General features: G+C 38.1%; 3 protein-coding genes and 1 long non-coding RNA gene across 4 annotated transcripts in view; 1 reads left to right on the top strand and 3 right to left on the bottom strand.

Moving 5' to 3' along the window:
* Positions 1-5,814: 5,814 nt before the first annotated feature.
* Positions 5,815-8,104, bottom strand: LOC100693881 (perforin-1). The gene is made up of 3 exons (XM_003448028.3): positions 8,058-8,104; positions 7,400-7,935; positions 5,815-7,199 (listed from the first exon to the last, which is right to left on the bottom strand). The coding sequence occupies exons 2-3, from the start codon at positions 7,933-7,935 to the stop codon at positions 6,020-6,022; spliced, it is 1,716 nt and encodes a 571-aa protein (XP_003448076.1). The 5' UTR covers positions 8,058-8,104; the 3' UTR covers positions 5,815-6,019.
* A 3,166-nt stretch (positions 8,105-11,270) lies between these two features.
* On the bottom strand, positions 11,271-13,605 carry LOC100694155 (perforin-1). Its single transcript, XM_003448029.5, has 3 exons — positions 13,508-13,605; positions 12,838-13,373; positions 11,271-12,622 (listed from the first exon to the last, which is right to left on the bottom strand). Exons 1-3 carry the CDS (start codon positions 13,514-13,516, stop codon positions 11,425-11,427), a joined length of 1,743 nt encoding a protein of 580 aa, XP_003448077.2. The 5' UTR covers positions 13,517-13,605; the 3' UTR covers positions 11,271-11,424.
* Positions 13,606-18,469: 4,864 nt separating this feature from the next.
* LOC112847182 (uncharacterized) lies at positions 18,470-20,346 on the top strand. The gene is made up of 3 exons (XR_003220576.1): positions 18,470-18,530; positions 18,712-18,780; positions 19,734-20,346. It is a non-coding gene; the product is annotated as an uncharacterized LOC112847182 (long non-coding RNA).
* A 611-nt stretch (positions 20,347-20,957) lies between these two features.
* LOC102075668 (perforin-1) overlaps positions 20,958-22,727 on the bottom strand; it is an 87,210-nt gene continuing 85,440 nt past the window's right edge. The window contains exon 3 of the mRNA XM_005470049.3: positions 20,958-22,630. Coding sequence (XP_005470106.1) covers positions 21,433-22,630 — 1,198 coding nt within the window. The 3' untranslated portion in view covers positions 20,958-21,432. The remainder of the gene's footprint in view (positions 22,631-22,727) is intronic.

Genomic DNA, 22,727 nt, shown 5'->3' with positions numbered 1-22,727 from the left:
AAGGTGAGAAGTTATAATATTTTTATCTCAACCGAAAGGCATATTTATTGAAGTAGAAAAAAAGCAAATCAACAAATACGTAGATTCAAGAAACTAAAGAGAGTGATCTTTTCTCATAATTTACTTTAATTTTGCAGGTACAGCTAGATACAGTAGAAGTGATCAAAGGTCTGCAGGTGGAAAATAACACAGGATGTTGTGTTTCTCTGTGTAGGCCATAAAATACTGTAAACAGAGACATTACAATTAGAATTACAAAGGACATCCGAAATCTAGAGTCTGGTCACAAACTCTAAGTTAATGAAACCAACTAATTAATCTTTCTTTCTTTTTTGCTTGAATTCTTCTTGGTGGAGATCACAGCTCATGGTGGGAATAGTCTGGATATAAAGGAATTTTTGCTTTTTTCTAAAAAAACAAAAACAAAAAACAAACACAAAAACATATCAGACATTTTGACTTCTCATACCATAGTGTGATGCATCACTGATGTAATAACTAAAACCTGATAGGACTAGTAAGCCACTACAGTCTGAGGAAGAATTCACCAAAGAATAATCCTCAAACCAGGCAGCAGCACAGTCACAAGGTTTCTTGTTTCAAACTTCCTGGTTGAGTGGGGTCTTTCTGTGTAAAGTTAACTTGTCTTCTTCGGCCTGCTTGCATTTCCTTGGTGTTCCCACAGTACCAATACATGCATGTGATTCAAAAGCTGACTATAAGTATGGATGTGATGGTTTTCAGTTCCCCTGCAGTGGAAAGGCAGTTTGTCTACGGTCTACCTTCTCTGTTGCCCTGTGATAGCTGGAATAGGCAGTGACCCCTGTGTTGGAAAAGCAGTTAAGAAAATGGATGGATAATGGTAAAACCGAAGCAGCTACATGGAACTGTAGCTTATCAGCAAGAGCAGCTTTAGATTGCATAAAACTTCCATTCACACTGTCCATGAACTGATTCCCTGGCTGCAGAATGATTTGTGGTATTTTCTAGAGAACATGGAGACAAGTTCTACTAATTTTTTGTACTGTAATTTGTACTGTAATTTGGGATGTATTTATGAAAATATGAAGCAAAATGTCTCTTCAAAATTCCTGATACAGGATACAAATACAGAAAACCAAAAAGTTAGTTGCGCTGAGACTCCAATTCTTTTAGAATTTTCTCACAAATTTGTTTATAACTGTGTGAAACAAACTAACAAACACATAAATCAAACTAGGTACTTAACCTAGTTTAATTGTGGTTAACTATAGTTCTACCAGATATTAAATCCTGTACTGGGAGTTAAGAAGGACCAGAGTGAAGTAAACAGCAAACCAGCCTAGACAAGACCCATCTACTTACTTACTGTTGCTGTGCCCATGGGAATGTACTTTGAGGACAGGTGCAAAATCTTGCGTGCTGTTCATATCTATGTTTTTGTTCACGTGTGTGTACATGCATGCATGCATATCTAGTCAAGTGGGGGTGTGGCGACCTCTAAAAGCCCTCTCCATCTCGCTGTGGTTCCATGGGAACCTGTGTGCAGCTAATCCCCCTTTTGGTTGGAGAGGGCTTCTCCAAACAAATCATCCAGCTCTAAGACCCGCTGCTCGTCAAGTGGGCTCCTGACTCTCTTTGCCAAGCCTCACCAAAAAAACTCTTTTTTCATATGCTACACATAAAACAGCTACCTACCGTGAGGCAAATCCCCTCGTCTCTGTCTCTTTTCTTCTAAGAGCAAAGGAAGGAGGAAGGAATGGGGTGTGGATAAGCCAGACCAGCAGGAGACTGTCAAGTTGAAGAACTAAGATGACCTGTTTTGGAAATGGGAGTGAGTCTGAATAATGGCTGCTGGTAAAGGGGTCATTGTTTGATAGCAAGTTCGAAGAAATTGAGGATAAAGGCATAGATCTCAGCACTTTGATGTACTTTCCTTTATTATACATAACAGAACTGTACTGTGTAATGAACTCTGTGTCAAAGTATTTGTCTGGACTGGACTCATTTTCTTTATATCTGCACAGTCTGAGAGAAATGAGTGTATCACTCTAGTAAACCCGCTGATTCTCACAAAGATAAGCAGTAAACCCATCATCCTTTATTTATTGTCAGTTACTTATACTAATATACCCATTCGACAGTATCATTTGGTCTATGATTTTAGTCCATTGTGGTTGGTTACTAGTAAACATGATGATGTATCGCGCGCCTTTCAAATTTTGGGTAAATGCTATTGTTATGAAATGAAAATGATAAAATGCTCCAAAAAGCATTGTATCATATTAAGTTTTAGATTTGGATTACTAAGTTGTTACTAGGCAACACGACCATATCATCACCATCATCACCTCTGATACAGGTTAGACCCTTCACGGTCCTAAAATATACATGTGTGCCAATTTTAGTTGCTCAACTCCTCATCTTACCTCCAGCAAAGAGCTCATGTGCTTGGTTCTGATTGTAGGAGGAGTTTGTGGGCAAACAAAGAGATTTTGTAAATTATATTAGACCAAATCACCCATTTCAAGGAAACATGAGTATAGTTACTCTTAATAATACACAATATGTACTGATTTAAAATGGATTTAATCTGAACCAATTAAATTTTCAGTGGACAACCTACATGTTGCTGTGACTGTGCTTATTTTTATCAGCTAATACCACTTAGGTTGGTTAGCAAGTTACATATCAGTTGTAGTCACTACTAATTACATTACTATTTACTAATTGCTAAATAATGTATTATGAAAATACGAGAATTTCACCACATTAACTGAAATACTTCTTGGATGGGTTGACCGAGCAATAATCTTAGTCATATATTCCATTAAAAAGGGTTCAACAGTGGAAAGCTGCTTTCCAGGTAGCTCACCAGATAGATTACAAAACTCACCCCCACTGTTATGAAGAGGACAAACTATGCATGGAGGTCAAATTTGTCATTTGTACCATTCTCTAAATATCCATTTAATTCCATAAAGTTTAACATTTAAATGTTGCATTCTATGAGAACTGCTTTTGTAAATAAATTCCTGTTTTCTTATTTTTTTTCTTCTGTATTGTCTTGCAGTCCTTGTTGCAGATTGCGTAAAATAATTAGATTATTTATTACTGACTCTTTGATTTGTGTAACCATCCACTTAAGTGTCTGGAATAGGGATTTTAATTCCACAGATTTATCAAAACCAAAACAGATGGTAGTGTTGTATGAATCTGGAAGTGCACTGGCAGACTCTTCTGGTTTTACCTCTTCATTTACTGGTCTGCTCGTTATTGTTCAGCAATGCAGATTTTTAAAAGGTACTTATTCTACATATTCTTGTGGCACTCCTTTAGGACAAGCAGGGCAAGCAGTGCTAAAATGTACCAAAGTAAATCTGTGTATAGCCACCAACAGTTCCTAAAACATGGAAAAGTACCACCTTTGAAATATAAAATCTGCAGTAGGCTGAGATAACAGTCCAGCTGACTCCTGCACCACAGCGTAAACACCAATGCTGAAACGGTCCTTTAGGCATCTGTTGTGTTCTGTGCCATCTCACGCTAGCTCCAAAATCATACAGTGGGAAGTTGCCTAGAAATATTCAACATTACAAGCCCTAGCGGGAAAGGTTCCTGATCCTTCAAATACTACCACATGATCAGGGACTTTCTTGGGGTAAAACAATGTCCCTAGAGCTTCATTTGGACCCTGGTCCCTCTGGTTGAAACAGGAAGACGATCTGAATTCTTCAAAAGCTTCTTGGTCCCTGGGGGAAGTTGCTTCAGTGGCAACACATCACCTCATGTTTTAGATTCTGAAGTTATGACTGTCAGCACCGAGGACAACACAGAGTGTGCACGCTTGATGCATGCTGCTACTCTATATGGTGCAAAAGCTTTGATGGACCTTGAATACACACAATTGTAGTCCTTGAAACCCAGTCTCTTTCAAAGCCTGCAGCACAGAGGTTACTGCCTGCCCTGACTGCTTAATGGTAACAGACTAAAGCTGCTGGTATCTGTGCTATTTATATGTGAAAGTAGGAGTCACGTCTGCAAGTGTAATCTGTTTATACTTAACAAACTGCATTCACACATTTTTGTATTTATTTATTTTAAAGTATTTAAAGATGGGATCCCTTTGTTGAGATGATGCTCTGTAAAGGAGAAGAAAGCTAAAAAAAAAAAAAAAACTTTTTTAGTTCTTTTAAAGAAGGCTTAAAAGGGTCTTTGATGTTACATAGTAACATTAAAGGATGGTTTATATTTAAAAGTTAATGCACCACAAAGCTGGTGTTTTATTTTATTTTATTTTTACTGTTTTCCTTTTTCTTGATTCTTTTTCAAGCCTGTTTGTTATGATTGAGGGACAGTTCATTTGGTAGTTATCAAGCATCCACAAGATCCTCAAAACTGCAGTTCATCTCATAGCAGGCTGCAAAAATGTACAAATACCGTAGACGTCATATTAACGATGGTGGCAGTGGTGATGCTAAAAGCACTGTTGTAGCAAACGTATAGAGAAAGGTGTTATTCTACTACACAGCACACTTACACAAACACACAAGAAGCTGAGCACAGTATGAGAACTAACTCTAATATGAACCTGTTTAGATTTACTTGTTTAATCTTTTGTTGTCATTGTGTAAAAAAGCCAAATGCCATGAAGCCTGTCAGAATCTTACTGAATATTTTAACACAGTCTTTGTTGTAAACATGTCTTTATTTATTAACTAAGTCTTTGTTTATTTCACACGCAGTAAGACATTCTGAATGCAGTAAGAAAAATAAACCTGTAACCTAACACTGGTTGGTACGCTGTCTTAAATATCCTGATCATATCAGCCTATCTCTTCCTTTTATTATTAGTTACTTCTGCTCAGTAATCAACAGGAGCCATAAGCCAATCAGAATGCAGCCTCAGTCTCGCTTGCCTTGTTAATTAAGGGTTTCAATCTAACAGATGCTACACACTGTAAGTTTAGTGGAATACTTGCTCGTTGAGCCCAGAAATCCCACTTTTAGACAGAGCTGACCTAATGCTGGTTGTTATTGATGCATTGGACCATTTAACAAAGCCGACCGTGACTGTGGAAGGCAGAGCTGTATCAGAAGCACTAACGTCCAGAATCACATGTCCAAGTGACCGGTTCAGTCCAGCAGAGGGAAGTGTTAACTGTCTAACGACTGATGTCTGAGGTCTCGGTTATAATTGTGTGCATTCAGGTTAGAGTGTTTATCTGTTGTTTTTGTTTTGTATTATACTTTATGTTCTTTATATTCCTGGTGTTTCCTAAATACATATACTTATAGAAGAAAGTGCACAGCTAATGGACATAAAGTATTTAATGCACAATAATAATAACTGAATTAATACTGTAGTTTGTAGTGATGAAATAAAATCTATAGATGAAGTACTTTGTTGTGAAACCATGCACAATTATTATTTTTTTTTAATATATATTAGAAAACAATATATTCCGCTTCAAAATGAGTCTTACAAAACTAATAACTAGTGCTTAAGGTTAATAATAATACATATTTTAACATAATATTATATTATATTATCTGTAACACTGCGTTTCACTAGGCCTGTTTGCCTTAGCTGTTAACTTAGTGCTCCACTCTCTTATGTTGAAAAAAGGGGGTGAGTTGTAACTTCACTGTGGACACTGGCTACATATTCAGTGATCAACAGTTTTAGACAATGCTGAGCTTAAGCAGTTAAAACAAGACCCATCTGCAGGCTATTAAGTTAGTGTGCTATTATTAGTAAAAACATTTAGCTGTGATTTGGCAATATTAATAAAATAATTGCACTGAATAAGACAAATCACACAAGAGCAGCGCTGTCTTTGTCGGTGCTTTAATTTGCAAATTTTGTAACACTGATAGTACAAAGAAAAGCCTGAAAAAGAATCAACAATGCTTTTCATAAAGCTGCCTGTGAATGCATTTGATGAATTGCAAAGATATGTTTTTACATAAAAAACAAAGCAAAATTAAAAAGCAAAGAAATCACATCAAAGGTTAATGAAACGTATTTATGGTGAAATCAGATTTCGGTATCATCATTCAGTCTTTTAGCATAAATCTTTCCTGACTCTATAACGAGCATCTCATAGCTGTTTGCGAAGGCTTCCATCAAAAAGGGACTAGAAGGTACCGGCACGTAATCTCGACAAAGCCTACCACCAAGATTTGGCGCACACTCCACTTTGTATGAAAAGAAGAAGGTTCCATGCTTAAACATGCAGCTGTCGGTCACGTTTCCGCTACGCAGGTCAATTGAACACTTGCCAAGCAGATCACTGTTCCAGTATGTGTCTTCATCATAAACCATAAAACTTAGTTTATTTTTACTGTTGAGATTGATGGGTCCAAACTCAAATACCTCTGACCATTTGGGATTATCATTGTTCAGTATAATGGCAGTGCGCTTTACCTGTTTACCATATTTAACCATCACTGAACCATCTGTCTTAGTACAGCAGTCACCATACAGACCCTTTGCATAAAGTTTGAACACCTTCAGTGTTGCAAGACCTTTCCCAGCAGGACAGCAGTTTGCCTTGACATTCTGGTTACTGTTGCAGACACAAGCACAAGGATCTCTTTTGTTCACTCTGTGGCCAATCTTACAAGTTTCTGAGCAGTTTTTCAGCAGAGCATTTCTCTTAATGTACTTCTCCACCTCCAACTTCAGTCCGGCAATGGCGGAATGATTAGTTGGCAGTATGGTGTGCAGCGGCTTTAAGTTGTATTGGACCACATCAGGTGTAGTTTTTAGTGAGTTGAGCCATTTCTTATAAACAGAAGCGTCTGACTGCGCTTGAAAGAGTACATCAGCTCCATCGATGTTTCCACCAGTGACCTCTGTGAACCGCTCATGAAATTTACCACTAAAACTTGGCATGGACAGCTTTTTCTTCATTGAGTTACAGTACTGCATCATTGACTTAATGCTACTAGAATGAGCAAAGCGTCTCGAAGCCTCGACTAACAAACAATCATTGATTACTGTTGCTGACAGGCCGTTCATGGTCGCCTCGCATGTCCTGACAGCAGTGATGGCCTTCATGTCTCCTCCTAGAAGCACTTGTGTTATGTAATGTGTACCATAGGTATCGATCAAAATGCGATATGATGCCTCTGTTTTTGGTGAATAAGCAGGAAGGGAGTTCACAGCTGATTCAAATTCATGAGTCAGTGGAGGTTTTGCTGCCAGTCTGTAGCTGTAAAAGACATGGATCACAAACAGTGGTTATAACTTCTTAATTCAAATCTCAATCAAAGAAAAAGTTAATTCATTGTCTTTTTTTAAACCAATTCGCTTTTTAACTGCTTTTGCTATAGATTTTAAAAAAATGGAAAAATTCAAGCTAAGGATAAGTTAACCAAAATACACATTTGGTTAAGAGCAAACAACACTCACCGGTAAACATTACAAGAGAGAGAATGACGGAAGAAGGTGTAACGGTCTTTCTTTGACTTTTGCATGGCAAAGGTGCATTCTTTTGACCGGGAACCTCCATAAATTGGCTGAAAAGGTAGAGTGGGGTCTACAGAGAAATTAAGGCCGCTTTCCCAGTCATTGGAGACAGCAGACACAGAATCATTGGCAAACTTTTCAACGGAGTCGTAGACTATGCCGTAGACCTTCAAATCACACATGGGGATGATTCTCCAGTCCACCACAGCGACAGGCACCTTCTGCTTTTCTTTTTTCATGAAGGGGTTTCTCTGCAGCTTACAAGAGCCGTTCCCAGTCTTCCACGTTTCAGTGTCGATGATGGAGGCTCCTTTCCTCTCCATTTTGACAATGTCAAAACCTTCTCCACCCAGATTGTAGCCGGGGATGAAATGAGCCTTTTTACACTCTTCTGGTGTACCAATGAAGCTGACGCTGGAAGGAAGGCACGGAGGACTCCAAGCCCAGCACAGGAGCAGGAAGTGCCACAGCATAAACATCTGTGTAGATGAAATAAAAAATAACAGAGGAACAAAAATGAAATGGTAAAACAAAGCAATCTTTAAATTGACACTTTCAGCCCAGAGCAATAGTTTTATAATGACTATGAAGAAGGCCTTACCTTGACTGTGAACAGCAAACTCTGATCGTGCTGTGAAAGTCCGACTGACTGTATACTGTAACATTAATATGCTGGAGGTGGAGTCGATACTGTCTCATCTAATTATCAGCATTCACACATTATGTGCACGTCACACTATGTTAAAAAAGTCTTACAGAAGACTTCTTTAAAACACACGGATTTTTTTTGTTTTTTGTTTCACATGAAGAATTTTCTGAAATTATCAATCTGAACAAAAGCAAAAAGAAAATTTTTACTTGTCAGACTGAGTCCCAAATAAATGGATTCATTTAGAAAATAAATACGAAGGCAAAACGGAAGCAAAATGCATCTTTCAAGACATCTTTTGTTTTAAGGTTTGCTTTAACTTTGCTTTCATATGTCCTGTATCCCAACCCAAAATGAACAAATGTGAAGTCCAGAGAAGTATTTAATAAATAACAAATGTGAAGAGTATTGATTGTGGCTGTCTATTTGACTACAGAATAAAAAAAATTTATGTCAGGAACTTCGAGCTACTGGATTCTGCATTTTTAAAGCAGTTGCTCGTATAAAAACTACTAAACACAAGAACCTAAAAATGTGAGAGTGAAAAGTTGAAAACGGGTTGAGTTAACACCACTATGGCTCACCTCGCCCTTACACGCACACAAACAGCCTGTTTGCAATCACAGGGCGTAGTTCTGTTTCTGAGAAAGTAATGTGATACTGTGTTCTTTAAATGTGGTGCACAATGTTAGAGGAAAAACTTCCTATCAATGTAACATGTTTGTTCATAAGCTTACAGGGTCCTAATCCTGTGTATATATACTTTTTAAAAGCTGGTGAGATCAAGTAAGCTTTTGACATCCTCAAACATCTGAGAGTTAAACAATTTCCACTCCACCTTTACTTTGATCTTTTTGTAAAAAATTTTCACAATAAAAAACAAAAATGAGTCCAAACAGATTCCTTCCATCAAAAAACCAAACAATAAAACAAACAATAAAACCATCCATCTGTCCATCCATTTTCTTTTGTTTCTCTAGTTTGGAGATACAGGTGTGCTGGAGCCTCAGGTGTCATAAGGTGGGCTTACACACCTATAACAAATTTAAAATCACCTGTCGCTCAAGCATGTGTGTCTTTGCTCTGGCTGAAAAAGCCAAAAAGCCCCAAAGATTTTTTTAAAATTACCAGTACCTTGACCAGCTATATTCCAATAGTTCTAATGGTTTTCTTTTTTTCGTTTGTTTGTTTTCGTTTTTGTTTGTTTTTTTTACAAATTAGTTATATAATATATGCATTCCTTCATTCATCCATCCATTTCTTCATTTTCCTTCATCTTATTTTATTCGAAAAATTTGTGGATTGGAGGAATGTCTCTGTATTTAAATACATATATGGACATAATAGTTGCTAAAACAGTGTGTATGTTCAGATCATGACAGGCGCGGTTTGTACAGTGAAATATCTGGAACTTTGCACATGTGCATTTAGAACAAAGGTTTCCTTTATTTGCATAAATGTGGATGTTTGGTTTGCATAAAGATGTTCGGCTTCTTCTGCTGCTGTCCATCCTGTGCTGCAGGGTTACTGCGCACATCCATACTGGATTTCTGCTCAAGTGCTGTAATAAGTTGCAGTTCACATATGTACCACAAAGAGGCGCTAGTTTCATGTAGAAATAATGAAAAACACAGACTTTAATCTTTTCCATAGCAAAGCGCAAAGTTTTTTTTGTTTGCTTTTTTTTTTTTTTTTAGATTTTCTGTATAACTTATAAACCTTCCATGTTTCTGTGCAGGAATAAATAATGTTATCAATATTTCAATGCAAAATCAATGATTGGTCAGGATCCTGCTGGCTGCATAACAGTCAGAACTATAAACATGCATTTTACGCTTCATTATGCAGTTAGCACATTATAACTGTGACTCTGTAATAGCATTGTTACACTGTTTACCAGCTACCGTCTGTCTTTGTGGAGTGTGCCTTTTCCCTTCTGTCAAAACAGCCAGATGAAGTTTTTGAACTTGAGCTGTTTGACCCGAGGGAATTGATGCATCTATTCTCTATTTATAACGTAGACAGGAGGTGTGCCATCACACTGAGGCAAAGTGATTGGTCGGGATCCTCAGAGGACTCTTTGTGCTTCTGTAAATACGCAATACACATGGGAAACATAGTTGCATCTGCTCTGTGGAAACATGTATGCATGCAACCATCCACGCATTGATCTACCGAAATGAATTCTTTGGAGATTGCAGATGTGTTCATGCATGCCCTATATGCATACAAGAAGGCAAACAAATTCACATGTATGCTTTAATGGTACACTTTCACAATGAAAGAGTTACAGCTTGCTGCTGGCACTCCCACATTATTGAAGCATAAGTACGTATTTTCAAGATGTTCTGCGCAAAATGAGCTTTTTCTTCCTTAAAGGTTCAAATAAGCTCAACAAATACACACGTATCACACGTATCATCCTAATATAAGTTTCCTACGTTAAGCTTTAAACTTCATGTTAACAGATACTCACGGAGAGAACTGCCTCAGTTTTCTTTCATTTAAGAGTGAAAAGCGGCACATGTCAAATCACTACCCACAGACCTTTAATGCCTTAAAACTGGCTCATGGATAGCTTTTAGTCTGACATCTACTGACACAATAATTCAGATAGATAATGTAGATTTTATTGGACAAACAATGCAAGAGATGCATGCAAATGCACGCAATGATGTTGTTTTACAGAGTACAAGAATACTGGGATTTGAAGGTGGTGCAAATATGTTTGTCATTAATAAATTAAACAACAATTCTAAAAAAAAAAAAGTGATGCTGTGTAAAATCTAAATAAAAATAAAGTGTGATGATCTAAAATCTCATGAACCCATATTTTGTTCATAATAAAACAAAGAAAATATAAACAAAACATTTTAATGGTGTTTTGAATTTGATGGTAGCAACATATCACAAAAAGCTGAGACAGGGTCACGTTTACCCCCCTTTTTTAACATCGGCCTGTAAATGTCTGGGAACTCAGGAGACCAGCTGAGAGTCTTTTGAACTTCTCATACAAGATTCTAGCTGCTCAACAGTCCTGGATCTTCTTTTTCTTATTTAGCTTTTCACAATGTTTTCAGTCAGTGAAAGGTGAAATAGACTGTACCAAAATCACTCGTACTTTTAAACATCAACACAAATGAAGCAAACGCACAGACACCGAGGTTGTTTTTGTGACTGCTTTACTGGCATGTTTTTTAATAAGAATACATGAATGCAGTACCAATATATTTGCGATTACTATATGAGGCAGGAATGGTTCCACATCACAAGCAGTTAAGCAGAAATGAGAAGCAACAATATAAAAGTAATGTATGCATCACATAGTCTCCCTTTGTCCTACTTCAACTCCTGGCTTGACTAATTTGCCATGCTGCTCACCAGTTTCTCCAATAAGGATACCGTTTCTGGTATGAAAGACTCTGGCCAAAGAGGGACTCATGGGTGAGGGGATATACTCGTCACAGTAGTCACCACCTAGGCTTGGTGCACACTCCACTTTGCAGGAAAAGAAGAATGTACCGTGATTAAGCATGCAGCTGTAATTCCACCAGCCTTTACGTGGCTTAACCTGACACTTCCCAAGATGATCACTGTTCCAGTAACTATCCTCGTCGTATACATTTAACACCAATTTGTCTCTCATGTTAATTGTGATTGGTCCAAACTCAAATACCTCCGACCATTTGGGATTATCATTGTTTGGTATAATAGCAGTGTGCTTTATCTGGTAACCATATTTAAGCTCTACTGAACCATCTGTCTGAGTACACTGGTCTCCATATAGTTTCTTTGCATAAAGATTGAACACCTTCAATGTTGCACGACCTTTCCCAGCAGGACAGCAGTTCGACTTGATATTTTTATTACTATTACAGACACAAGCGCAAGGATCTCTTCTGCTGGATCTGTATCCAATCTTACAGGTTTCGGAACATTTTTTCATCAATGCGTTTTTCTTAATGTACTTTTCCACCTCTAGCTTCAGTCCCGCCCTGGCATAATGGCCGCTCGGCAGAATCATGTGCATGGGCTTTATATTGTATCGGACCACATCAGGTATGGATTTAAGAGAGTTGACCCAGTCCCTCATAACGTATGTTGATTGCCCTTGAAAGAGGATATCAGCTCCGTTAATGTGTCCACCGATGATCTCTGTGTATCTCTCACTAAATGTACTGCCGAAACTTTGCCCATGGTTTAACTTCCTTTTCAGTGCCTCGCAATTTTTGTTCATGGTTTTAATGCTGGCAGAGCTCATGACACTAACTGAGGCCTCCACTGTGAGACAGTCGCTGACATCTGTAGCTGACAGGCCATTCATGGCCGCCTGACAGGTCTGGATAGAAGTGATGGCCTTCATTTCTCCTCCTAGATACACTTGTGTGATGTAATGTGTGCCATATGTCTCAACCAAATTCCGGTATAAATGCTTGGTTGCAGATGAATAATACGGAAGGGCCTTCACAACTGACTCAAAATCGTGACTCAGTGGAGGATTTGCTTTTAGTCTGTAACTGTAAAGGACAGAAATAAAACATAAAATTAAAAAAAGGTAAGCAATAACATAATATAGGTAATAAAATTTTACCCATATGATAAAATACTGTGGATGAGTTTGTCTGTCTGCAAATAACATAACTACTGGAATAACACAGAAGGAATTGCATATATATGACCATTTACTATTTGTAGTTTTTAGGAATTGAATAAATTCTGTTCAAATACTCACCTGTAGAAGTTACACTTGACAGAATGGCGAAAGAAAGTGTAGCGATCTTGTTTTGACTTTTGCATGGCGAAGGTAGATTCTTTGGAGTGGGAGCCTCCAAAACCAATCCCAAGTCCAACGCTACCAGAAACAGGAATTTCAAGGCCAACTTTCCAGTCATTGGACACAGATGATGTGGAATCATTAGCAAGCGTTTCAGCAGAATCATAGAGTGTACTGGAGACTGATAAACTGCACTTGGGGAGCATTCTCCAGTCCAGCACTGCGACAGGGACCTTCTGTTTTACCTGATTCATGTAGCTGTTTTGGTACATTCTGCAAGTGCCATCTTGAAGTTTCCACGTTTCAGTGTCGATGACATATGCGCCTTTTCTTTCCATCGTCACAATGTCAAAGCCTTCTCCAGCCAGGTTGTAACCAGGGACAAAGTGAGCCTTTTTACACTCCTCTGGTGTACCAATGAAGCTCACACTGGATGAAAGGCACAGAGGGCTCCATGCCCAGCACAGGAGCAGGACGTGCCACAGCCTTGCCATCTATATGAAGGAAATAAAGAACAATAGAAGGAAATATAATAAAAGGCAATAGAAGTTAAAATCCTGGGAAATTTAAAGCCATGAAAACTGGAAAATCTCAGAGTTTCACAGAATGAAGGTTTTGGGTGTCTTACCGTCAGCATTAACAGGAAGTTCTGTTTGATGCCTCAAAATGGACAGCTGAAGATACTGGTGTCCAGGAGGTGGAGTCTTAAAAGGGTATGTAGAACTAGGTTCCAACAAATTTCTAACAAGTTTTATATTGAATCAGTTTTGTTCACACATTTTTACACACCCCACACCCTCCATTAGGCGCTGATGATAATTAATTAAACTTCTGCAAAGAACTAGAAGAAGAAAGAAGGCGACTCGTGAAAGACAAATAAATAAATAGCCAGAGGGTCAAACAGAGACCAGAATAAGAGGTTGGAACATTATGTGTCAAGCGTAAAGTGTAAAGCGAATTATGATGATGTTGATGATTATGTTTTGTGTGTTTGATCTTCATGTTTGATCTCCTCCTGACAATATTTTTTAGTTATATATTCTTTAAAATATTTATTACATTTAACCTTAATGTTTTATAACATTAATTCTTTATATCTACTTTATATCTAGAAACAGGAATTCAAGCAATTTATCATCCTGGAAGCAAAAGTGAATGTTAAGTTGTAAATCTAACTGTAATTGTACAATTTTGAATTCTGAACAGCTGTATTGTAAATGGTTTTTCCCCCTTCGGTTAATACAAAGACTCATTGAAATTCAATGGCTGACAGCACTATACTGTAAAACTTATATTGTCTTGACCACACAGCACCATAACCCAGTAAAAAGCTTTGCTCTTGCAAACCTGTTCTGCAAACCATGAAAACAGAGTTTATTGCTGGCAAGCTCAGCTGCCAGAACTCTGTTGCAATTTGATCCAATTTCTAACAATATGATTTTGAAAGAATATTAATAGCTTACACACAGATGAGTGTTATCATTCCTTTTCTTACTGTACCTAATGTTTGATAAAAAATACAGAAGCATTCAGGCACAAGTAAATTCCAACATGCCTACCAGGATACGTACAAAGAAGTTCGAAATATAAAACTGCTTGTCCTGTTTATGAAGTACAATAGGAAAGCATATTTTTATATATAAGAAACATTGGTGTTTAGTGGGGTGCGTCAGCTAGCTCACAGTGGGTTAGGCATTCAGCTGGAGCTAGTTAGTGCCGTAATCGGTTTAAATAAGTTTCTGTTAGCATATTGTAGTAATAGCCCTCGAATCAGAGACTCGGACCCTTTGAACGGAGAGACACTCAGGACTTCTGTCCGGAGGTAACTGGGTTGAGCAGATGTTATTATAACATTGAATATTAAATAAACAGATGCAAGAGCAAGAATTCACACCAGCACTTCACACCTCTCCCTTACAAGTTCTTAAACACGCTGTTTATGTTTACAGAGCGCCGTTCCGTTGAAAATTAGTCCTTCATTTTTTTGATGGTTTGCAAATGTGTTGCACAGTTAAAGTCTTTTGCAAAAGTTTTGATCTGTGTTTTCTTGTTTATGCAAAAATGACAGTGTTCGATACTCATCAGACAGTGTGGACTTCACAGGAGTTCCACATCAAGAACACACTTGTTTATTTGTTTGTTTGTTTTTCCATGTGCAAAACTTCAAGACAGGAAATAATGCTTCTGCATTAACGAGTGGCATATAATTAAAAACAATGATATAAAATCGCAGGTCAAATGATGCCAAGTTTCAAAAAATGTTAAGGATGTTGTCCTGGGAAGTGGTGGAACGTCGCTAAGCAGAATCACTGCTGAACAGTTCAAAGGTACACTTGAGTATTTTATTTTCAAGCCACTTCATACTTACTTATCAAAAAAATATAAGGAGGAAAAATACGCTTTACTGAGTTACATGTACGTGTCTTTTTTCAGCTCTTTGGCTTTTTACTTCTTGAAAATAAGATTAAGAAACTTATATAACTGGTGACTTAATAAGAACTGTCTAAAAAGTAAAGGCTTTACAAACATTTTGTGAAAACTGCAATAATATTAGTATTATTACAATATTTCTCTGCTGTAATAGAAAAACTCATTGCTATAGGATCTTGCATGCTCCAGGCTGATATGAGTATGAAGAATATATAAATGGCAATAACCAACTAGACGGTTTTAACCTTTCAAGATCCTGTATCCTGATGTTGGGAAATTTGCAACTTTGCTTTTCTGAATCTTATATATTGTTTTGTTTAATAGAATGTTTAATACTTTCAAACAATGGGGACTAAATTTTGTTATGCTGTTAAAAAAACCCCCACTGTCACTATGTGAGGATGTACTTGTTTTGTATCTTGTTTTGACTTTGGAGGTTATAGAACATCTGGCTAGTATTGTTCATTAATGCTGGTTTCATATACCTGTTCCGAGTAGTACACTGCGCACGCACGCAGTGAGAAAGGTCTAAAGCTGGACCCGCCCCCAGGAGTCGAGCTTCTTGCATGTAATGTCTGCTCAGTTACATAGTAAACAAAGCTTGTAAGAAATCACGAATCCAGCGTCATTACTGAACATCAAACAGAGGTTTTAGGGGATTAAAGACTCCTACGAGTTTTGTTTTTCAAATATGAGTAAATGTAAAATTGGCCCTTTCCTGTTCCAACATGATTGAGCACCAGTGGACCAAACAAGGTCCATAAAGACATGGATGATGGTTGGTTTGGAAGAAACAGTCCTGACCTCAACCCAACAGAACACCTTTGAGAGGAATTAGAGTGGAGACTGCAAGCCAGGCCTTCTGTAACATCAGTGTGTGACCTCACAAATGCACTTCTTGAAGAATCAATCAATCAATCAATTTATTTATAAGCACATTTAAGAACAACACAGGTTGACCAAAGTGCTGTACATAATAAAAAAGTAAAAGGTAGATCAAACACAAACAAAGAACAAAACAAAACTCAGTCACAATTAAAATCTAGAGAGTAAAAATGTGTTTTCAAACAGGTTTTTAAAAATGTCAAGAGTTGGAGAGATCCCAATTTCAAGAGGCAGACTGTTCCAAAGTTTGGGCGCAGCAATCGCAAAGGCCTGATCTCCTCTGTTTTTTAGCCTGCTTCTAGAGACAACTAGAAGCAACTTATCAGCTGACCTGAGAGTTCTATTAGGAGTACTTTTAGTTTAGAACGGTGAAAAATTCCCATAAACACATAAATTCCTCCTAAATCTCTCCAGAAAAGTTGAATCTGTTAGAGGTGGAAAGGGTGACATCATATTAAACCCGTTGGATTAAGAACAGGATCTTACCCAAGTTCACATGTGTGTGAAGGCAGACGAGTGAATATTTTTGCCAATGCAGTAGGAATCATCTTCTCATCTTGTTACTTTAATGAGTGTCCAGCAGGGGGCGCTGTTGATATAAATTTGCACTTTATGCTGATCTTATTTCCCAGTTATGGCATATGGATTACAAGGCTAGTGCAATATTTAACAACTTTTCCTGGCTTTTTAAGAATAGTAACTTTGTTTTTAGTTAAATAAAGTTTTACATTTTTCAAATGTAAAATAAATATAAAATATATGTGAGTATTTGATCACAACCATATGTTAACTAAATGATATGACACATACTATATATATCTGTTTATGCAAACTCTGTAAGACAAAGTGATGACTGCCAAATGCATCAACAAAATTTGATTTTTCCTGCTGCCATGTGAGGGTAAAATATTCTGCTTCATTTTCTAAAAACATTATTAAAATTACGGAAGGAGCTCATTTGAACTACCACATTTTTTTATATATAATATGACCACAGTGGGTCACCAAACACAAGTAATATGTGCAGATTTATTTTATTTTATTTTATGAATCAGTTTGGCTGAGGCCATGCAACTAATTCACATGAGTCATCTTAAGGGGTGTATATTATAAGGTTAAAAAACACACACACATACCATATTAGATAGAGAGAATCCCAGTGATCAGATGATTCCCTATGAGTCAAACACTTGGCGATAGTAAGAAAGAAGAAATCCCTTTGTGACGGAGGTGTGGTTTGCAGGCTCGAGGGACAGTGCCAAGAAGGCTGGCAGGGCAGCTGAAAACCAGTAATTGTGGTCTCTCTATTTCAGTTATGCCGGGACCTGGATGAGCGGGAGAACAGGTGGATAACACAGGGCAGTGGAACAAGAACTGTAAATAAACCACATGACAAGCAATGCTAAGTGATGTTACAAATTTTAATGCTGGCAGCACTCGAGGCTTTACTGGTGTTTACATCCTTTTAACAGGAAGATCTGTTATGAATGGGTGCAGGCCAGGGAATAGAAAAGCACAAACAACCAATGGAAAAGAAAGGAAAACACAAACTGTAGCAAAGTTTAGATACAAGTTAATGGCGTGCAGTAGTGGCATGTAAACACAGCAGGACAAAAAGTGGTGAATGGAGAAGAATTTAATGCTAATAGATCAATGGAAGTCCTCCAGCAGGTCTGAGTCTATAGCAACATGACTAAGATATGTTTGAGGGTGAGCTTAATGACAAAGGATGGTTTGAAGCCTAATCTTAAACCCAAACTGGAAACTAGGTCAACAAAAGAGCACTCTGGTTGTTTTTTTTTTATGTCAGATGGAGTTCAATTTAACTCTGGATTTAACATTTAAATCAACATATTTATTAAATAATGCATTATTTCTGAACAAGAACACGAAAACTGTGAAATATTGTATCAGGATAACTTGCAACAAGCCTGCAGACCAGGACCACCCGACACAGGAACAGTTTCTTTCCCCTCGCCATCTCCCTTCTAAACAGTTGAACTGTCACACTGCTCCCACTGCCAGACTGCAACTGCACCTTATGTACATTCTGTAGTATTCATTCCACCTCATTTCATTTCTGTATTTTATGTATATAAGTTTAAATTAGTTATTTATAGTTGGTTTACACAGCTTTGTGTATGTATGTGTAATGTATATGTAACATAGTTAAATAGAGTCCCGCTAAATGGGACATTGGCGCCACCTATTGTTGTAAAAGTCACCCTGCAACATTCACAAAGGGCAAGGGATTCTGGGTAATCCTCAGAATAATGGAGGATTCCCGCGAAGTAAGGAATGCGCAAATGTCGTGGGGAAGAAAAATCATATTGCAGGTTGTTAAAGTAATACAATCTGAGCCGATTATTTTTTGTTGTTTATACATCATTTGTTGCGGGTCATTTCTCCAGTCTTTATGTTGAATTGAGTGCACGTTTATGTGAGATTTCTTTATTGGGAAGAGAGGAAAAAAATGGGAGCATAGTTAGCTAACTCTGTTGTTGCTTTCCCATTTAGATCTTGTGCTGCTTGCCCACGCCATTAAAAGAGAGCATTCTAACCATTGCCTTTTTGTTGTGAATGCAGGTATGTGACTGTGCCACACTGTTTAGAGGATTTCAAATTGTTTCATGTACAGTTTTGAAATATATTTCTGTATTCCTTTCATTTCGGAAATTTAACATGCAATGTTAATGGTGTTGAGCTTTTTCTATTTTGGTTGTATAAATTTATCACTATACGATCGCACTGCAAGTGGAAATGTAATCCTCAGAATAATGGAGGATTCCCGCGAGATCTTGTGCTGCTTGCCCACGCCATTAAAAGAGAGCATTCTAACCATTGCCTTTTTGTTGTGAATGCAGACCAGAGAAGACACTACACAGAGGTCACATATATATAGACACGTGTGTGTGTGTGTGTGTGTGTTTTACATTGCTGTGCTTGAGAGCCACCATCTACCGGAACCAAATTCCTTGTATGTGTCTGCACATATACTTGGCCAATAAACACGATTCTGATTCTGATCAATGCATTAAACTGGGTTGAATGGAAAACCAGGTGAAAATCCAGTATGATTAAGAGGATGTAACAGTCCATAAAAATGCATGACTCTAATATCGATCTATCTTGCATGTGTAAGTGTGTGCACTTGTCTTTATTGCAGCTGAGAGCTTCACATGTTTAATGTGTTTTTATCAGGTGTGTTATCTGAAACAAGTGTGTGACTAAACAGATACATATTGTTTCAAATTTGTGACAGAGCTCTGATGGTGAGTTTTTAAGGGCTTATAAAGGCAGACAGCTTCCAAAAATGTGATTGTGCACAGGGAGAATATGCAAACTCCACACAGAAAGGCCCCACCCAGTTTGTGGATTTTAGCCCCGGACCTTTTTGGTGTGAGGTGTAAGGCGCTATTCACCCCTCCACCCCCTCTGGTGCTTTTCTCGCCATGCCTTTATCTCTGTAGCTATATTGTTTGTGGTTTGTCACATTTGCTGTGTGTCATTTTTCTATTTTCATCTTTTCTTTCTCTTAGCTTTTCCTCACTAGAACACGTCCCTGACTCTTGTTCTGCTGGAGCTCTCCCCATGCTGAAATGGACTTATTCACTCTCCACTGTCACCAAGTGCTGCTCATAGGCGTTTTCTCTATAATCTTGCAGGGACTTTATCTGTAAGTTGGCACTATGTAAATAAATAATAGTTTTAGTGAAATAAGTTTATACTTCTCAGCAGTGGCTGTATTTCCTGAGGAGGCTGAGGAAATTTGGTATGTCGGCCAAGATCCTCAGCAGGTTCTACAGCTGCATTGTGGAGAGCACACTGACCAGCTGCATCACTGCACGGTACGGCAGCACTAATGCTATGGAAACGCCTGCAGAGAGTGATAACAACTGCAGAGAAGATCACCAGGACCTCACTGCCCTCTCTGCAGAGCATCTACCATAGCAGAATCCAGAAGAGAGCTGCCTCCATCCTCAAAGACACCACACACCCCCAACACGGACTGTTCACACTTCTGCCCTCGAAGGTGCTTTAGCAAAAAGGAAAGTTTTAAGCCTAATCTTAAAAGTAGAGATAGTGTCTGTCTCCCAAATCCAAGCTGGAAGCTGGTTCCACAGAAGAGGGGCCTGAAAACTGAAGGCTCTCCTTCCCATCCTACTTTGAAATACTCTAGGAACAACAAGTAAGCCCGAAGTGCTCTAATAGGGTGATATGGTACTACAAGGTCATTAAGATAGGATGGGGCCTGATTATTTAAGACCTTGTATGTGAGGAGCAGGATTTTGAATTCATTGATTTTCATTGCACAGAGAAATGCTTTTCTTTGTACACATGACAAGAAACGCTTCTTTCGACCTTTTATTTCCTTTTAAAACATTACCCACCCTCTTGGATCCAAATGTGTTCTCTTTACTTCAGGTTAAATTTACTCTCGGACATCTCTGCTTGATACGTACATTTGTTTAAATGTCGTCTTGATATAGTATGTTATTTATAGGTTATTTATATAATTCATGTGTACTTCAATAATTAGGAAGAGGCAAAATCCCCTTGGGGTTAATTTCAGGGGTGCACAATAGAAGTTAGTGTTTCTCTCCATGCTGAAATGGACTTATTCACTCTTCATTGTCACCAAGTACTGCGCATAGAAGAGTGTTGGGTTTTTGTCTAAACTCTTGCAGGGACTTTTCCTGCAAGTAAGTATTGTGTAAATAAATAGTAGACAAGGGGAAATGAGCTCATACTTCAGCACACCCTCGTGGGTTCAAATATGTTTATTTCAGGCTTCATTTCCTTTGTGAGACCTCTCTTCAATATGCATTTCCTTCAGATGTCATTAATGATACAATTGTTGCTGTTAAAGTTGTCCAATTATTCATGTGTACTTCAATAATTAGGAAGAGTTGAATTTAGAGGTGCACTGGTTCAAATACATGACAGACTTTAACACATCAAAAGTTAAGATAAAAGTGTTCATTGCCAAGTTTCACCACATCCATAAAGTGACACATTCTGAATATTACAAAGTAAGACACGTGTTGTCTTTGCAGATGCTTTATTGCGAGTATTTGGAACAGGCAAGAAAAAAAAATTACATACTATAAAGATTAGAAATTACAGATTATAATTTTACCAATTCTACGTTCTCGAAAACACATAATTTTTTAATTTTGCAAGAAAAATGCTATACAGTACAAGCAAAAGATATTCAGCATAAAATCAGATTGTTATTTAGTCATCAAGTGATTTCACATCAACAGCTGCTCTTACACTGACTGACTGGCCATACTTCTCCCCTGACGTTCCAAGAAGGACTCCGTTTCTGGAGTAGAAAACGTCGGCCAAAGAGGAGCTCATGGGAGAAGGGATGTACTCCTGACACGAGTACCCACCAAGATTTGGTGCACACTCCACTTCATAGGAAAAGTAGAAAGTCCCATGATTCAGCATGCAGCTGTCGCTCACCTTCCCTGCTCGCAGATCAAATGAACACTCGCCTAACAGATCACTGTTCCAGTAACTGTCCTCGTCATACACAGCAAATCTAAGTTTGTTTTTCATTTTGATGGTGATGGTTCCAAATTCAAATGTTTCTCGCCATCTGGGATTGTCATTATTAGGTATGATAACAGTGCGCATTTTCTGGTCACCATATGTCACCTCCACTGAACCATCTGTCTGAGACCGCCAGTCACCATACAGACCCTCTGCATAAAGACTGAACACCTTTAATGTTGCAAGACCTTTCCAAGCAGGACAGCAATTTGCCTTAATATTCTTGCTATTGTTGCAGACACAAGCACAAGGATCTCTAACATTCAATCTGTGCCCAATCTTACAGGTTTCTGAACACTGTTTCAACATTGCATTTTTCTGAATGTAGTCCTCTATTCCTCTCTTCAGTCCATCCCTAGCTGGATGATTTATTGCCAGTAAGGTGTGAAGGGGCTTTAAGCTGTACTTGACCACATCAGGTGTTTTCTTCAGTGAGCTAAGCCAGTTTTTATAGACAGAAGGGTCTTTCACTTGAAAAAGGATATCAGCTCTGTTACTAGTTCCACCAATGACCTCTGTGTGTCGCTCACTAAATTCACCACTGAAACTTGGGATAGATAGCTTCTTCTTCTTTAAGTTACAGTGCTTTATCAATGAGTTAATACTGTTGGGATGCTTGACACCACTCAAAGCCTCGACTGACAAACAATCATTGATTTCTGCAGCTGACAGGTCATTCATGGTTGCCTTGCAGGTCCTGACAGCAGTGATTGCTTTTATATCCCCTCCAAGATACACTTGTGTGATGTAATGTGTGCCATATGTGTCAATCACATTATTATATGCTTCCACATTATGAACGTTGCAAGGAGGAAGGGAATCCACAGCGGACCTGAATTCATAACTCAAGTGAAGATTTGTTGCCAGTCTGTAACTGTGGAACACAAAAACCAGAAAAGTAATGAACACTCATCACAGTGTGCTTTATTGATGGTATTTTTCTTTAAGTAAACCTTTTGACTGCCAGAAAA

Source organism: Oreochromis niloticus, linkage group LG6, assembly GCF_001858045.2.
Source record: "Oreochromis niloticus isolate F11D_XX linkage group LG6, O_niloticus_UMD_NMBU, whole genome shotgun sequence".
Taxonomy (NCBI): Eukaryota; Metazoa; Chordata; class Actinopteri; order Cichliformes; family Cichlidae; genus Oreochromis; species Oreochromis niloticus.
Note: the sequence above shows the minus strand (reverse complement) of the source record. Positions and strands in the feature narration are given on the sequence as shown.

Bases quoted from the DNA above. Each gene is read 5' to 3' on its own strand.
- LOC100694155 (XM_003448029.5), bottom strand. The intron at 12,623-12,837 runs GTGAGTATTTGA...TGTCCTTTACAG, and splicing joins GTCAAGTGTAACTTCTACAG to TTACAGACTAAAAGCAAATC.
- LOC100693881 (XM_003448028.3), bottom strand. From the start codon at position 7,935: ATGTTTATGCTGTGGCACTTCCTGCTCCTGTGCTGGGCTTGGAGTCCT. The intron at 7,200-7,399 runs GTGAGTGTTGTT...TGTCTTTTACAG, and splicing joins CTCTCTTGTAATGTTTACCG to CTACAGACTGGCAGCAAAAC.